This window comes from Prinia subflava, chromosome 2, assembly GCF_021018805.1.
Source record: "Prinia subflava isolate CZ2003 ecotype Zambia chromosome 2, Cam_Psub_1.2, whole genome shotgun sequence".
In the NCBI taxonomy this organism is placed as follows: domain Eukaryota; kingdom Metazoa; phylum Chordata; class Aves; order Passeriformes; family Cisticolidae; genus Prinia; species Prinia subflava.
Window position 1 is genome coordinate 43,997,708 of NC_086248.1, and position 18,179 is coordinate 44,015,886.

General features: G+C 46.3%; 1 protein-coding gene across 5 annotated transcripts in view; it reads left to right on the forward strand.

Annotated features, from left to right (window-relative positions):
• The window catches only part of PRDM1 (PR/SET domain 1), a 102,862-nt gene that overhangs the window by 72,893 nt on the left and 11,790 nt on the right, over positions 1-18,179 (forward strand). For 2 of the 5 annotated variants that reach the window (XM_063389725.1, XM_063389726.1), the window contains 3 exons: positions 6,499-6,747; positions 13,368-13,487; positions 16,648-16,900. In XM_063389725.1, coding sequence (XP_063245795.1) covers positions 6,565-6,747; positions 13,368-13,487; positions 16,648-16,900 — 556 coding nt within the window. In that variant the 5' untranslated portion in view covers positions 6,499-6,564. Of the gene's footprint in view, positions 1-4,717; positions 5,015-6,019; positions 6,242-6,265; positions 6,748-13,367; positions 13,488-16,647; positions 16,901-18,179 lie in introns of those variants that run through there. The other 3 variants (XM_063389728.1, XM_063389727.1, XM_063389724.1) reach the window with 3 other exon arrangements.

The following is an 18,179-nucleotide window of genomic DNA, read 5'->3' on the forward strand; positions in this document are numbered from 1 at the left end:
TAAAAAGTGGTCCTAAAGATCAACCCTTCCAGATTCCCCAATCAACTCTAAACACACAGTTACTATTTTGAAACCTTTGGTCCTCAATGCATGGTAGTCACATTGCTGGATCTGTGATAATCTGTGGGTAAATATTTTCATTTCCACCACATGCACTTTGTCATGGTGTGTAGCTGTTGTTTTTGTTAATCTGTTTTGAAATGCGCTCTGTGGCCAGCTCCTTGTCTGAGAAAAGTGGCGTAGTTCCACCCATGGATCTTGCCCTCCTTCTGCTGTGTTCATCAGCTCCAGGAGACTGGGCAGCCCAGAGAGGGTCTGACATGAAAACTGAACTGTGCAGGAGCACAGACTGAAGTTTCACCATTGTTCATATCACTGTGTCTTATCAGGCAGGTTGAAGAGAGAATACCCAAAAAAGTGTCATGACTGCCAAGTTGGGAATAGACATGAAAGTTAAAATAGTACAATTAATTCTAAGGTGACTTCAATATTTCAGCTTGTGAGCTTGTTTTGGGGCTGATGTCTGAAGTATTCACAGGAGTGAGCCTTCTAATTTATGCATACCATCTCATCCCTCCTCCATGACAATCTGGAAATCAGCCTATTTCAAATGAAAATTTTCCAAAGCACACTGGGTTTTTTTCAGTCCTCTTGTCACCAGTAAGGTTGGAAATCAGTTAAAGTAGTTGGAATGGGTTGGCCACTTGTCATTCATTTTTCCTCAGACTCAGTTAAAATGGACAGAATATTCAAAACTCCAGGGTTGGGATGTGAAAGGCTGAATTTGTACTCAGATTTTCAAGTCCACTATAAACCTGTGTTGGTAGAAACATGCAAAGACAGTAAAAGTGTTCCTGTATGGTCTTTGGCTGTCATCCCTACCTCTCCCAAGACCACTATTGCTCAGAAGTGTGATGAGAAAGCTGATGGTAGCCAAGAAGGGAACATTTGTGGTCCACCTTCTCACACAGCCTTCTTGCCCTCCTGATGGCAGCCCCAGACAGCTTTGGCTCCTTCTTCTCAAACTCAAGCATCAACCAGACGAAAAGACTAAAGCTTAGTTTTTGCTTCTGTGTGCTGTGAGAATGTTTTTATTCCATTGGAGGAGAATTGTTTTGGCTTATTCTTACATCATCTGAGCAGTATTTTAATAAGGCCTAGTGGGAAACAAAAAGGGATATGGTATTTTAGTTTGAGTCCTTTTTTCTCTTTTTAAGGACAATTTCTTGAGAGGATAAAACAACAGAAAACAAAGTGATGTTAAGGCTTGCACTAGGCAGTAGATAAGAGTGCAGCCAAAAGATCAGCTCTTGGTATTGCACAGCTGAGACAAAAATAAATGTTTGGCATTTGGAAGAGCTACAAGGCAATGGCCAGGGTGCTCTGTAATTAAAGGCAGTCACTGAAAGCTGCATGTGTTAATTCAAAAGCCTCCTGGCTATGGCACACACCACCCCAAATGCCCTTGCAAAAAGCTTCTTGTAGATTCAAGTGCAATTTTAATTTCTCTCCTTGTAGGCAATACCAGCTGAAGTCGTCTAGGGCATACAAAGCCTCTGAGATCATATCTGAAGCCCATAGGCACGTTTTGCAAAGGTCAGGCCAGTCTGAAGAGAAGATGGCTTCTCTTTTACAATAAAGTGTAACTATTCCTGTTGCACAGAGACTAAAGGGTCTCTTTCCCTTGAATCTGACAGCAACAATGTTTTCAAAAATGTGGCCCCAAAACATGAGTGCATATCAGAACTTGAAAGCAAGTTCTTCTTAGAGTTTGATTTCTCAGTTTGCTTTTAAAAGATGTGGAGTCGTGCAACTACATCATGTACCTTCTGCAATAATGACCACAACTGGTCCCCAAATGTTTACCAGCACAAGGATGCCTACATGCAGGAAGTGGGAAATGGGGGTGGGTCTGGTAGTTACTCTTGATGTGGTCAATCTGCCACTGACCTTGTTTGGGAAGGGGAGGATGTGAAAATGAGACTCTCCTTTAATCTCTTGTGTGCATTTTATCTCCCCTCCAACTTTTTCAAGAAATTTCATCTATTAGAGCCAGCTCCCTTCCCTCCTTCTTCCCCTTACAATTACAGCAGGCGCAGGGAGAACAGCAGCAGTGGCAGCTGAGGCTGAGTTGCACAGGCTTGTTGTTGAGCTGAAGTGGTGATAGCATCAAAGGAAATGGATGGGGATTTCTGAGATCAGAGCTGTTAGGGCCATTCATGATTTGTTGCTAGGCTGAAAGCTGCTGCAGAGAGAGCTGCCTGAGAAATGCTGATTAATACAGTAATTGAGGTTTTCTATGAGCGAGAAGGAAAAAATTAAAATATGACTAAAAATATTCTTTTTGAAATGAACAACATTTTGAGATTGCACATTCCAGACAATAGCAGCTACTGGTACAAATGATTTCTATAAAGGAGCAGAAAACTTCTGGTTGAACACAGTGTCTTTTTATGTTTCTCTCTTAAGGAGGAAGGTCAGAAGGTCAGTCTATATATTTCTTTAATGGCAGAGTTTCCTCTGTGATTCTTACTTTAGTACACATTCTTAACAATTTGTTTCTGTCTCTTTTTCTTGATAAACTTAGTTTTATTCCCAATCAGGCACTATTAGGCTGGATCTGCACTTCAGCAAAACCCATCTCCTGCACTAAGGTAGTTATGGGCTCAGTTTCACTGAGACACCTGGAGCTAATTTTGGGATAGCCTCAGAGTGTGCCACAGAGTTATTTGAAGTCCATAGGCTTCATAGGCTGTACTCACCTCCCCAGGCTCCAGGGATAGAGCTGCACTGACCTGGGATATTGGCATCCTCCTGATGAATATTTCACTTCATCTGGTGTGATCTAATCTAATCTCTGCTTCCTCCTGTTTTCCAGCCCAAAAGCTGGAAATTCTCAGTTCCTTGAAAAGCAGATTTGCTTTTTTCCCCTGCTCTCCTTCACACTAAGAAGATCAGTCCCTGAAAGAAACACATCAACCCTTTCTTCTTCCTACCCCCCCACTCACCCCCCAACTTTTTTTGTTTTTCTTGCAAGCTAACAGGGAAGTGAAAAGCTCTGAAACAGCTGCCTCTCGGAGTGAGACTATTTTTCGGTAAAATAATCACCTTCAGTATGACTACATTGTTTTTCTGTTCTGTGCAGTGTGACTCAGCATCAGTTAATTAACCCAATCAAGTAGGCCGGATTTCTCTCCTTTAATGAATGGTTCTTCCTACTTCAGAGACTTCCTAGACCTCGTTTTGGATGTGCCTCGGTTTTACAGGGTATATCCAATTACATTTCTATCCTTCAGCCCCAGTACTCAGGCCACCTCTCCTGTGGAATTACGCTGTGGTGGCAGTTCAGCCAGGACACTCACTGGCGAGCAGTTGCCCTACTTAGGTCTGCTGCCACGAGCCCTGCCGCCGCGCTAGCGCACACGGAAGGTCTTTACACAGATGTGCTATTCTCAGCATCGCAGGCCCAAAATGGCAAGTAATCCTTTCCACACGTCTTTTTATCAGTGGGAGGAGGAGCAGGTTAAGGGAAAGGGGTTTGTGTACGCCTGTCAGAGAGACAGACAGGCACTCGATTGCATAAACCTGCTTCCCGACCCCCTCCTTCTCCCTTTTTCCTGTGAAGAAATAGGTAACTCCGAGATCAGCCTAGAATATAAGTGCATGTACGTTTAGAAGAAGAATGTGAAACTAGCTGCCCCGTAAAGTGCCAGGGAAGTGACGAGAATTATGCTTGCAGACGTGTGAGACGGAAAAGTAGTAGAGTTGCCTCACAGCGAAGCAGCTAGCATTTGCACTGGGCTGTGGATGGCTATAAATGGAATTGTGCATCACCGTTCCTCTGAGCCCGAGGACGCCTTGCTGAAGAGACAGGACCACTGAAGGAAGTAAGGCATCTGGTTGTTTTGTAATGAGAAGCAGGAATGCTCTTAATAATAAACAGGACATTGTGTGCCATCATCACAGGATGTCCTTCCTTCAGCCAGCATGCTGACTTGGATCGGAGGAAAGAAAAATTGGGTGCCGGGATCTGCTGATTGTTCTACCAACCCTCTTTCCATCAGTAGTGTGTCCTGGATGGCTGCTCACACACTGCTCTGTGAAAGATCTGTGCTCGTTTTCTTACCACGCTGCCACAGGGGCTGGAAATGCTGCTTGCTGCTGTGAGCTTCCCCGCTGTTACCAAGGGAAAGGGGGAAGGTTTTGTTTAAGGGAAGAAACAGAAATGTTTTTCCCAGTTCCTCTTACAGGCACTGATTAGAGATTCGGGAAAGAGATAAAATCAAAACTCTGAAATTCCCAAATTTGTCATCTCAAGTAAAGTACTATGATTGCTGAGGTTTGGGAGCACTTTGAATCGAGTTTTAATCGGTAAACTAGTAAATTAATTTCAGTTGGTATTTTTCGTAAAGTTCTATCAAGTCAAACTGCGCAAGAACGAAAGCGGCCACGTGCTAAATTCCGGAGCTTAAAAATAGCACGGAAAACAGATTTCTAGTAAAAGCTGCCTCAGGTGCGCTCTCCGCGAAGCGCCGCGGTGCCCGCCCACCGGCAGACCCAGGCGGCGGGGCAGCGCCGCGGCTCTCCCAGCTGACGCACGGGGCCGAAAGGAAGGGGAAAAAAATAAAATAATAACAGTGATGTCAAAAACCCGACGCGGGTGGGCTGGGCGGGGCAGGGTCCGCAGGTAGGGCCCCACCTCCCGCGCTGTGAGAGGGCCGGCGGAGGGAGGGAGGGAGGGAGGGGCCGGTGCGCGGCGAGCGGCGGGCGGGCCGGGGCGAGCGGAGCGCGGCTGTGGCAGGCGGCCCCCCAGCGTTCCCCGGCGGCAAGAGCAGCAGCACCTGTGACAGCCGCGGGAGGGAGGAGCGGGAGGGGAGCGGCGGCTGGAGGTGTGAGTCAGTCTCCCGGGGACCCGGCCGCTGGAAGGAAGGAGAAATGTTTACTCTGTAGAAATGAGCCAGGTTTGCCGCCGCCGGTGGGCTTCGGTGTGGAAACGCGCGCGGACTCTGCCCCGGTAAGGAGCGCGATGCCGTCCCCTCTTTCACCCCCGTCTCCACCTCCCCGGCTCTTGCTTCTCGGCTGTCCCGGCGCCCGCGGGACGGAGCAAAAGTTTCCTCGTCGCCTGTCCCGGATCGGAAGCGCTCCTCTGATCGGCATTAACCCTTTCGCTCCGCCGCGAAGCTGTCACACCCCCGGCCCGAGTTTCGCTCTTCGTCCCCTCTGCCCCTTCAACGCCGAGGGTCCGGCGCGACTCGACCGCGGCCAGGACGGGGCACGGGGCTGGTCCGGAGGCGGCGGCGGCCGCGGAGGGGGCTGTGCATTGCCGTGGCCCCCGCCTGAGCCTCTTCGGGCTGTGCCTCCCGGGAGGGCCGGTCCCGGGGCCGCGCCGGGGGTCCCCCCGAACCCACAGTCAGTCAGCCCGTAACCTCTTTCTCGGAAGATCGCTGCGCTTTTCAGTCTTCGTGTTTCGTTTTTCCCGGTGGAGGGGTGTGAATTTCATAGTAGCTCCGTATCCAAAAAGGAAAAATGAAAGGATTTTACACCGTATTAAGCCGTCATTCTCAGCTACCAGCGTAGAGAATTTGGTTCCTCATGAACCTTATGGAAAGAGCCCGACCCTAATACATGTCTGAGGATAGGTTTGATACCAGTGCTTCTGTCCTGAACAGACAGAGGGGCTGAAGGACTTGCTGGAACTGTCCTGCTAGGCTCATATCCACTGTTTTGGGATACTAATTCTAGGAGGTACCATCAAAATCAAAAGGGATAGAATAACTTTTTTAAAGATTACTTATTTTATTTATTTCCCCTGCTTCTTTTCTGGTTTGACCCCCAGGAACATGTTGCAGTGCTTTGTGCAGGGCTGCTGCTGCAGTGATGCTGGGCAGGATGTCGGCTTTCTCAGCCTTCCCTGCCAAAGGATAAGGGGACGTCAGGAGGGGGGGGGGGGGCAGGTTGTTTTGAAAGTTGTTTGTGTGTTGAAAGCCGGTGGGAAAGTTCAGGCTTCCCCATTTGGAAGAGGCAAGGCTGGGTTCCGCTCTTCCAACATGCGCTTTCCATTTTTAGCTTCATTCAGACGCAGACAGCAGTTCCTTTCCTCTTCCTCTCCTTGTTTGTGTGACACTTTTCTGAGGCAGCTTTTCCACAGGCAACTAAGTGGTCTCACGGCCATGACCCCACATTTTCTTCAGCACGGAATATTCTTTTCTCTCTGAAGCATTAAGGAAAGGGTCTGAAAAAGGTAAAGTGGTTGTCACAGCCTAGGGATTTTCTCCTCTTTGTTTTTGTTCCCTCATTACTACCGAGGCTGGCATTTCAAAGTGCTGCTTCAGTCAGAGCAGCTTCGTTTACACTGCTTTTTGGCTATTACTCAACTGTACCAACTATCCTGCATACGCTTTTAAAGTGTCACAGACTACTGAATTAGTCACTCTGTATCAACGGAAACCACAACACTGGAGGACAATGAGGATTAAAGGCTGTTTTCTTTTTTTCCAGGCTGCTACACAGTGTAGCTCGGACGCTGTGAGTTTCAAGAATCTGGTGAAAGGGAGAGAGTGGACAATGAAAATGGACATGGAGGATGCTGATATGACTCTGTGGACAGAGGCTGATTTTGAAGAGAAGTGCACATATATTGTAAATGATCACCCGCTGGATCCCAGTGCCGATGGAGGCACCCTAACTCAGGCAGAGGCTTCCTTGCCAAGGAACTTGACTTTCAAATATGCATCTAACTGCAAAGAGGTAAGCGGCAGTGCTCTGGGGAAGGTTGGAGTCAGATAAGCCAAATCACAGCGCTTTGGAAAGCGTGTGCTCACCCTGTCTTTGATTCTTTAGCATACACACACACACACACCCTACCAACAACAACAAATGCCGCCCGCTGGCTTTTAATATGCGACCCTAATAACTCTTTTAAGAAACTGTGTGCTGGTCATCTCTTGTGCAACTGAAAATTGCAGCCAACCTATCCCTGAAAATGGTTCCGTACCAATTCACAAACAGTTAAATTTTCACACAATTTGAACAGCATCTGAATAAGCATATTTAAACTGTGGGGTAGTTCTTTGTGCCAATTTCTAGGCTGCTGTTTGCCAGGACCATTCATTGCCTCTGGCACAGAGATTAAAGTGCCTCGGTTGTCCAATAAATAGCTTTAAAAAAAGTAAAGGAAAAAAAAAAAAAACCAAAAAAACAACAAATTCCTGGAAATGTGTTTAATTATTTCTTTTTGTTTTCCCTTTGGTTATGAAATTGCTTTATTCTTTTCGTGAGCTCGTTGTATTCCCAGCCTCCTAAATTCTTAAAAACTCTGGCTTGTCAGTTAAGGAAGTAATGATAGAACTGTAGCAAGGTTGACAGAAGGGTGGCCGTAGCTTAAATTAACTTTTGTTTATCTGGGACAGTATCTTGACCGGTAGCTAGCCGTGCGAGTCTGTCCTATCCTTGTCCCTGGAGTGGGTACATTCTTTGTTGTTGTTTCAGAAGGGCTGGAAAGAAACAAGCCTGGATGAGCAATTTGGTTTTGTGTTTACTCCTTCGTATAGAGTAGCTATTATAGCTAGGTGTGATGTTCGGTAGCGTAACAGCCCAGGGGACAACCCTTCATTTCTCCCTGTGCTGAGACTTGTGGTATAGCAATTATTACCTGTGCTTCTGCTTTGGCTAAACGTACTGACCACAGAGCTGAAAAGAAGAGGTACACTCATCTGTGCCTATCAAATATTTCCTTCCAGAGCAGGTACTTGTTTAATCCTGTGTACAGAAATAGGGCTGGACCCCCAGCTGAAGGGTGTTGACACCATAGAATTTAGCTTGGCAGTGCCTAATAGAGTGCCAAGTATGTTTGGTAAGAGGTTAAAGCTAAATTCTCCTTAAAATGCCTCTTCCCATCTGCCCTGCCCTGCCCTGCAGAACTTTGGCAGAGAAAGGTCATGCTTCAGAAAAAGTGCGAAACCTGATTTTGTGTTATTGTATTGTTAGGTCTTAGTTTGGGGTGAAGAGGGAAATAAAGCTGAGACTGCCATGGGATACAGGAGGATTTCTTGACTGAAGGATGAGCTTGCAGTGTGACAGCTCGGCTCGGTCCTTGGCCGCTGGCTGATGACTGATTGGCTGCTGAGGCTGCTTGCTCTCTCTCTGGCCCTGTAGAGTCCTGCTGCTGTGGCTGGAGACATCCAAAGAGCTTTCAAAATTCCCAACACTGTGTTTGGAAACACCAAGGTGTAATTTCCTTATTCCCTGGCTCAGGTCAGTGAATCAGGAGTATTGCTGCCATCTCTGTATAAGAGGTATAAGAGAAGTTGTTGAAAGATTGCTGGTTTTTTCTTGTAAAATGTGACCTGTGCAGCTCCCTGCTAGTGGGAGTCTGAATATAGGACATCCTCCTTTTGTTCTCCAAAGCTCCCGCCGGTCTTTCATTTGTGCTGAATTGCACCTAACCTAAGTAGCAATAGGAGCTTTTAAACCCTGACTATCTTAAAGTAGCTCTGAAAGGAAGGGCCCGTATGATGTGCTCTTTTGCCCACCTTCTGTGAAGGCTACACTCCGGTGAATGTATGGACAGGTCTCATTTGCTACTCATCCACAGGTGATAATCGGCATCCAAGGCATAATCCGCTTGTGTGCTAGTAACTTCTGACATGAAACACTATATTTTTTTTTCTCTCTGCCTTCCAAGTTCGATTTTGCTTAGTGGGGTCAGGAGTGGGTACATGTGTTACTTTTGCGTGTTGGTGTTTGTGGGTCAGTGAGGGAGCCTGATTCTGGTTTTGACCTCATGGAAAACCTGGAGTCCTGTCAGCTCAGTAGTGGGTTTTTTCACTTGAAAAAGGATGAAGTTAGACTTTGGGGGATGCATGCGTGTGTGTTTGCCAGTGGGTTTCAGATGTGAGCTGTCTTCATTGTTAACGCTGGGGAGAGCCGTGGCTTCATCTGTTAGAGAGTTTTAAATGCTGAGTCAATTTATTCTCAAAAAAACATATATAATATATCGCTTGTGTAATGCTGATACTGTCATGATTAGATCATGAAATCCTAGTGCTGTCACGATTAGTATTGTATCTCCGGCTGGAGCAGGAAAAGTACTGCGTGCCTGCTCAGGAGGGAGGAAGTACGGCCGCTGCTGTTTGGGATGAGTTGCTTTTTCTATATCTGCTCCTCGCATGCTTTGTGGAGCTTCTCTTTAAAGGTTTATGCAATTTGCAAGGGAGCCCATGACACGTCATCATACTCTTGTTTATTCTTGGATCTTGATCAGGGACTTTTCTGAAGAACACATTTTTTGCTACGAGTTCACAGAATGTGTCAGCATTTTAAAAAATGAATTACTACTGCTCATAACATTTTAAGCTGTTAGATCTACATGAAGTCATTTATTTATTTCTGTGTGTGAATTATTTATCCTTTCCCCCAGTTCAGGTAATTGTCAAAAAATGATGAAATGTGGTGTCAGGCTTATGCTCTAGAAGGCCATATGTGAATGATCTTTTCATGCAGACATTTAAAAGCATTTTTTTCAATAATCTTCCCTTTGGTCTGATGCTTAAATCCCCAACAGCCCTTCCTGATATAAAATGACAGTTAGTCTGCTGTCTTGAATATTACTAGTACCTCATCCTGGTGTGTGAGCTTTCACAGAGGAAAATACATCTTGTCAACCCACCCATTACTGTTGCATATCTCTGATAAGGACATTTCTTAGAGACAGACCCTGAATCAGTGATTTTGGTGAAAGCAGTGATTTTGAGCTGTTACGAACTGTGCCTCACTGACCTCAGACACTTGCTCTTCCCTATTGCTTTTATTTATTTTTTTATGTGGTTGCCAAGGAAGCCATCTGAAAGCATTCTATTTTGTGGCATCACTTTTAGAAAACTGGTCACGGAACAAAGGGGTAAAAAATACACAATTATTGAACTAGTAGCTAAAAAAAATTAAAATCAGCGTTAATTCAGGACACATGATGGCCTGCTGTATTTGCGTGTGGAGAACAGTGCTGTTTTAATGAAGCCCGAAAGAGTTTGTTCGGTGTTTTGGGTTTTTGAAGCAGTTTAGCGGTTCCATTGCAACATCCCATCCCCTTGCAGAATTAGCAGGAGTCGTTGTTTTACTTCAGTGCCCTCTCCCCAGACAAAGACGCAGGAGCGTTGATCTTCCAAAGGGCCATCTCGGATCAGATGTGGGACGGAGCCCACCCGCCCCACGCCCTGGAGCCGCGGGCAGACCGGGCCGTGCTGTGGCGGGCCGGGCGGGCCCCCGGCGCCGCATTAGGACCCTGGTCAGTTCCAGGGCCGCCGGCCCGGGCCGCCGCCTGCCCCGCGCTCCCCTCGGGCCGCTCCGCCGGCCCCGCCGGCGCGCCCGGGCGCCGCTCGCAGCCGCCCCGCTCGGGCAGAGGGCTCCAGCTGAGGCCGGGCTGCACCTTCCTGCTGGAAATGCTGTTCTTGTGCTGAGAGGAGGGACGCGGCCGGGTGCTGGCGGCTTTGAAGGGAGAAGGGGTAAGCGCCAGCGGAGAGGAACCGGGGGGGACGCAGCTGCCGTGCGGCGAGGTGCGGGCTCCGCGGGCAGCGCCCGGGCGGCGGCAGAAGGGCTCCGCTGCTGGGCAGCGCCCGGCTCCCCGCGGCTCCCGGGAAGGGCTCCCCACGGGCGCAGCGCCGCGCCGGAGGACACCTGGCGGACACAGCTCCGAAGTGCCGCTCTGGCACAGCCTCCGGCAGCCCGGGGGCGGCTCACCCCCGAATCCCGAGCCGGAGCTGCGCCGCTGTCCTGCCTGCCAGCCCTCGGCAGCTCCCCGCTTCCCGGCCCCTTCTTAAGCCGCCCCCGCTGAGCTGCGGCGGGGCAGGAGGCGCTTTTGGCTGCGGCAGGGGGGCTGCCGGCAGCCTGGAGCCAGGCTGCCTTGGCACTGCTGGCGCCCTGCTCCTGGAGGGTGCCCCTCATCGACCCCGGCAGCTGAGCTTGTGAGGGAACAGTGGAGGCCGGGAGCTGCTGACCTGAGAGCCACCGTCAGCTGAAAGTCATCTGGACAGCTTTATTGCCTGGTTTAGCAAAACTTCAGTGTTGACACACACGGATGTGCAGAACCTCTTCTGCCAAATTCTGATGGGTACAGGCTGAGAAATCATCTTTGCTTCTCCCCTGGCATAGCTAAAACACAAATGCTGTCTGTAAGGTGGATATCAAGAAGTATCTGCTGTGTCAGAGACTGTTTCAAGTTGACTAGTTCGAGGAGTGATTTCTAGAGATTCTGAGAATTTCATTAAAGTCGTTTTCATTAAGGCCAAGGTATTTTTAAAACCATGAAAAATCTCAAGCTATCATGCAGTAAAACTGGTAGAGTGTGCTTATAGCTTGGTTGTGAACTTTTCTTGAGAGGGCAGATGGATGTAAATGAAGATATATAGGGAAAATGAGAAGAACATCTGCCTTTTTCAGCTCTCTCTGAGACATGCACAAGCAAGACAAAAATAAAACTAAGCCACTGAGCTTGTTTCAGCATATGGTAGGTGTAAGAAAATTTCTGGAAGTCCCTCTTCTCTCTCTTCAGTCCAGATGCACAGATCAATGGAGCATTTAACTACCTCTGCTGTAGATGTTTTAATTTATTTTTTCTTTGTAGTGTGCTGAAAACATATGTTAAAATGCAAATGAGTACAAACAGCCACCACGTACACCCAGCAATCTGTTTCCAGGTGATTCCTTGAATCCCATGGCTGTTACTTGGCTCCTTTATTTTGACATTTAACAGGAAATTATGCTAGGTGTTCATTTTTTGCTGGGATTTTTAATCTTGACCAGTACACAGGCAAGGATTTCTCTGTCTGCCTCTCACTTATACATTAAGGATCACACCATGTAAGAAAATGTTTTCTGAGAAAATCAGAAGGCTTAGCTAATTTGTGAGGTGCCTTTTTATCTACATACAGTCCAGGGTTTTTACCACCCTTTGCTGAGGACTGTTAAATAGAAAAGCTCACTGAAGTGATCTATCTGTAGGGTCTGACGAGTGCTAATCTGCTTTGGTAAGGACATGGATTCCTTGTGGTGTACAGACAGCAGTAATCCCAGTTCTCAGTCTCCCTCAACTACTTCTGGTGTTCCTGTCTTGTTCTGAAATCCTGGTGAGCAAAAAGACAAGTGGCAAGATGTGTGAAGGGGAGAGGGAGATGTTTAATACATTTTGCTATAAGAGTTTAAAATATATTTGGTTACAATACCAAATTAATGAGCTTTTTACCTTCTTTTTTTTCCCCACTATCTGAGCAGCAGAATCAATCTTGCAAAGGCTTGGGGTTTTTGGTTTACAAAATTGTTGGTTTTCTAACATTGTTTGGATACATTAAATTTAAGAAGATTGGTGAGAAACAGAGACAAAACCAATAACTCAGCAGTGTTTTGCAAAGGGTTACTCCAAGGCACGTTCTTCTGAATAATGATGAATTGCTTCCTGATTTGTGGTCAGTGACTTTTTTTTGGTATAATTACTGTCAAGAAGGAAGCTGAACAACCAGAGTACATTTCTTAGACCTAGCATAGTGAAGCATTTTCTTCAAAATCCTTACACCTTTTTTGACCAAACCCACTTGATATATGTTATCTTATGATAACTGATGATTCCTTTTTGTGCAAGAAGGTGACCTGTGAGTACATGTCCCAGAGCCATTTCATATTCTGTTTTGTATGTCACTGTATGCTGGTAAGGGAACTGAAGTTTGGGGTTGAGTTTGGGTTTTTTTTGGTGGGTTTTTTTGTTATTGATTTTTTTTTTTGGTGGTGGTTTTTTGTTGGGGTTTATTTTATTTTTTTTTTGGGGGGGGGGCGGTGTTGTGGTTCTTGTTTCTTTCGTGTTCTCTTTTTAGCTATCAGGGCGGGTATAGACTGAAGAATGGAGGGGGGTGGAGGGTGGTTTCATTTTGATCTGGAAGAGCAGTCATTCCAGTTCCTAAACTTATTAGAAAGGCAAGCTCTGTAGCAGTGAAGTGATTGATAGATATTGCATATTTTTGTTTGCTGGAACTAGACTTTTAGGGGTTGCCTTTGACAGGAAAAATAACTTCTGAAGATATTTGACAGTCTCTGTACATTTTGCTTACAGTTTCTTCTTGTAAATGTATTTCCAAAAAGCACATTTTTAAGGTGGTATTCATCATTAGTGCCCATCTTTCTTTGGAAAATGCTAGTACCCAATCAAATTGTTCATATTGTAACCAACGCGATTGTTCATTTATTTATCTCCATTTTGCTGACCTGTCACAGAAATTTGCTTGCATTGTTTGCTTTACCTTGTTACATTTGAGGGACAGGGGAGAAGAGGGAGACTTCTCATTTTCTACTGATGATGGACTGATCCCGTGCTGCTCTTCCTGTAGGTCACTGGAGTTATCAGCAAAGAGTACATCCCAAAAGGAACACGCTTTGGACCCCTGGTAGGAGAGATCTATACCAGTGATACGGTTCCCAAGAATGCAAACAGAAAATATTTTTGGCGGGTAAGTAGGAAGAAACAGCACCACGTTGTTGCAGTAAGCAGATCACTAAATGAGTATGGCTGAGAAGCTGGGTCACTTCCTGCTCTGTGACACAGGGGACAGCCTCTGTATGCGGCCAGGTACAAACAGGGCCAGTGGGTGAATTAAGCCCAGTAAAAGGCTGGCTGTCTTGGATGTTGGGACTGTGTGGGTGGAGAGAGCAGTGGAGATGCACAGCCCTCCCTGGCTCTGTCTTCCAAAATGTATCGGTGCTTATTCTGTAAAGAAATAGTTCTGCTGCTTGCTGTAAGGGCAGGTGATTTTGCATTTCTTCACAGCAGAAAGATTTATTTACATTCTGATTTATGCAAGTATCACGTCCTTGATTTTTCCTACCCTGAAGACGCTGTAAAAATACTGCATGAACTTTCACTCTGGAATTGTGATACATTTTCTGACATTTTTTCCTGCGTCTTGTATTGACCTGTTATAACATAGTGGTGGTAGCCTTTAGCATATCTCATTCAATTCATAAACTTTTCTAGGCCTCTTCGGAATTGAAAAAGAGCAGCTCATGGATCTTAGCAAAGGGAAAAGCGACAAACAGCAGAGGTGGTGCCTAATTTGTACTCCACAGTATAAGCTGGGAGAGAGCAGCAGCCAGTATGTTTTGGCTTGGGCAGTCTGTGCTGGGGAATATGCTTCCAGTTTATCAGTTTACATAATCCTCATTTTCCTTACAGACATGTTATTAATTGTTAGAGAACATTCCTTCAGCCCCATCTCATTCCATGGATTTGTTTTGCTGCCTTCTAGCCATGTAGGTAGTGTCTACATCCGTGGATTTGGGACTGTGTCCAAGCCTCTGCGCTCAGGTGCCTGCCTGCCTTAGTAATATCCCAACCTCATACCCAGGTGAAACCAAGGGCATGCACCAGCATTCCCCACACCCCTTTCTTCCTACCTAATTGAATCATTTTGGTTTTCGCAGATTGTCTTTGTACGATGTAATACGGCATTGCACGGGCAGTTATTTGTATGAGTGTTTTTACAGAGCAGGCAACTGTTTTCACGTTAATAAGGCCACAAAATGTTCCTTTTTGCTGAACTTTTTGGGAGCTTGTGTCCAGTCTAGGAAGAGACCAGTAGGCTGACCCTAGCCCTGCTGTTGGTAAGACAGCAGACACAGGGAAGAGGGGCTGATACCCATCTTGAAGGACTTAATTCCTACACTGCAGTGAGAAAGATGACATCATTCTTATGATGTGATTTTAAGCCCTAATGCGGAGGGATCCTCAGAAATAATATCCTAAGAGCCATCTAAGCATCACTAATTTCCCCGAATCTCTTGATTCGTTCAAGACAAACTGCTGCACTTAAAATTAATTCCTTCCTAGGGGTCTGACACAGGCTTGCATACGCAAAGGAAATTGTGGGAGATAACTTCCCACATGTTATTAAAGGCATCCTGGGCTAGCTCAGGAGCGGGAACATTGCAGGGCGCCCGGGTGCGCTGCCCGCGCCGGGGGAGCGGGGCCGCCCGGGCCCGCCTCATTTCTGGGAAGCGCCCGTGACTCAGCACATCGGGCGCGCCTTCCCCAGAATCGGTGGGGTGGGAGCGCTGGGTGCCTCTGCCGGGGAGTCGGAGCCGCGGCCCTGGCGGGGGAGCGGTGGAGGGCTGGTTTGGGAAGTGGCGGCAGGCGTCAAGCGCCAGAGCCCCGCGTTCCTGGAAGTTTGCGAGCCGGGGTGAGCAGAGAAACCCGAAGGCTCCTCTTGATGCAGCACAACTCGCCCGGCTCCCTTCCATTTTCTCATAACAAACACACCGCAAAATCTCTCGCAAGCTGCTTTGATGAGGCCACATGTATTTCCCCCTTCTCGGTTTACAGGAAGTTACTCTTAAAGAAAGTGATTCTGGTGTTTACGGCCCGCGTTAAAGGGCCAGCCCGCCTCTCTCTGCCCGCCGGGCTCCGGGCAGCGCGGGAGGGTCCGGGCCGGCCGCAGGGCGCTGCCCGGCCAGGGACGTGCGAGAGACACTGGTGGGGGCACACGGGCAGGAACACCCCAGGAGTGTTTTCTCCCTGAGATAAGCTCTGTCTCCCCTTTGGAAAAGCATTTCCTGCTCAGCGAGGTGCGTTGCTGGTGCGAACTGCTCCCACTTAGAGGTTTGGCTTTTGCCTCGTCATCTGTTTTCAGAAAACCAGGAACCCCATTTCATCCAGCACGGAGCTAGTTCCCCTTGAGAATAAGCAGTGTCTTTTTACAAGTGTGTTTCCTGGATTTCTCTTGATTTTCTTTTTTTTTTTTTTTCTTCTTTTTTTTCTTTTTTTTTCTTTTTTTTTTCTTTTTTTTTTTCATAATTCTTATTCTTACCATTTCAAGAAACAGTAGTTCTGTCAGTGATGGGAACCTCTTTCCCCCGAAACTGCTGAGCAGTTTTCAGATTCGTGTTTTCTTGCCCCTCTGTGGACAAGTCAGAACATGTCCCTTGGTAGGAAAAGTGACATCTCTCGGGCTAATCCCTCTCCAGGTCTTCCTTCAGTTATGGCAGGTGAATTTCATCTTTGCCTCGCCCAGCCTTCCTACAAAAGGGTTACAGTTCAACTATGAGCAAGTGTTGCTTTAGGACAGGGGGGTGGAGAATGTTTGCATAGTTTAAACCTTTGGGTGGAGGTGGTAGGAAACTGCAAGTACAGAGGCCATAGAAAGAGGCCAGAAGAGAAGAACTCTGACGTAGCACAGCCAGCCAGTCTTATACACAGGTGACTCAAAGCATTAATGCAAGCATGCACTCAGACCTGCAGTCATCAGCATCACCCACTTGTTGATCAGAGCACCAGGAAAAGGACTCTAAGGTAGACTGTTCACACAGAGAGAGTACTCTGCATTTCAGATTTTGGGTCTTGTTTTCCCAAGCTAGCAGAGACACAGGCTAAGATTAAATGGAAAAGGTGACTGTGGACTTGCCTTTAAATACCTTAACTCAGAGAATGTTATTGTTGGAAAGGCAGGAACACAGCTTGAACTCTTACTTCAGTAATATATGCTCATCTAAAAAAAAACCAAACAGGGGAGCTTATCACTTTTCCCTGCTGGACTCTGCACGCATGTTGTGTGTTGTGCCTATATATATATATATATATATGTATATTTATTCATAAGCACTTCCTCTCTATTCCAGATCTATTCAAGTGGTGAACTTCACCACTTCATTGATGGATTTAACGAGGACAAGAGCAACTGGATGCGTTATGTAAACCCTGGCTACTCTGTTCAGGAGCAGAACTTGGCTGCTTGTCAGAATGGAATGAACATCTACTTCTACACCATCAAGCCGATCCCTGCCAACCAAGAGCTGCTCGTGTGGTACTGCCGAGACTTCGCAGAGAGGCTGCACTATCCCCCCTCCAGAGAGCTGACAATGATGAACCTCAGTAAGTGGATTACAGCATAAACAAGGAATGCTAGCAATGTCTCTTCTGCCTATACAATCTAATAATAAGTTGTATAATTACACAGCTGCATCATCTGTTGTGTCACAGGAGGTAGCTTGGAGTAGAAAAGGGGAATTAAAAAACCCAACACAAGAGAATGAGTTCCCTATGCCTGTTCAAATGGAAAGAGATTCTAAAATCTGAGCAGTTGCTTGTTTACAATCTGAGTCTTATCTGGTGAAATTCTGGACAGACAATCTGACCTCTGTCTTCCTAACCATAGCTGTTGGTTCACTCTCAGACTTTCCAATTTCAGATCTCACAGTGTGTTGAGCAAAAGTCTGTTTTGGTAGCATATACTAAAGGCTGTCCAGTCATGCTCCCAAAGGGTTGCCCTCACTGTACCAGGAAGTGGCAATGTGCCATGACTCTGTCTAAGTGTCTGACAAAATACATGTTTACTGCATAATGCACTTTGAGCCTTGCATCTACACTTATTTATCTTATGGGAACAAACCTCCTGTGGTCTTCTCATCTGGTTACTTGTGTTTTAAGTTCAGTGTACTTTGTCTCCATTTCTTGACTTTATAATGCAGCTTTCATTTTCTGTTCGAAAATAATAGTACTGGTAGCAGAGGAAGAGGTGTTTCCAGGAGTTTGTGTTCCTCTGTGGTTTCTGATTATTTCCAGCCTTGGTGCTTTGCTTCTCACTTAATCACTGCCTGACACCTCATCCAGAGCCCCTTCTAGAGAAGAAAAGATTATTGCTGATTTCTCAGTGGACTCTTAAGCTGCTTCCCCTGCTGCTTTAAGATAGAGCAGAGTATTCTTCTGTCCTTTTGCCAGCAACTACACTGAAACTTGAAGGAAAAATTGCAAGCAGGGTTTTTTTTTAATAAAAAAACCTGTGGTTATTTGGCAACAAGGAATGGGTTATAAAATATCAGTGTTACTTTGGGAATCATTAGAACTGTCATCCCATATTATAAAAATCATATCACACGTTCAGATTAATCAAAAGTACATCTATACTCTGTGGGTGTCACTCTTTCACTAGCTTTTTGTCTTTTCCTACAAATTAATAGAGGAAAACTTGTTCTCTCTTAATGACAGAGGGAAGAGAGGGAGGAAATGTCTTGTGCAGCTATATTTGCTATTCAAAAACTATTTCACTGATTGTGTCATCTTTGCACATATGTCATTTCACCACTCTCTGTGCAGTTTTATTTCCTGATAAAATGAACTGTTGGCTTTTCAGTGGGACCTGCAGGTGAGACGA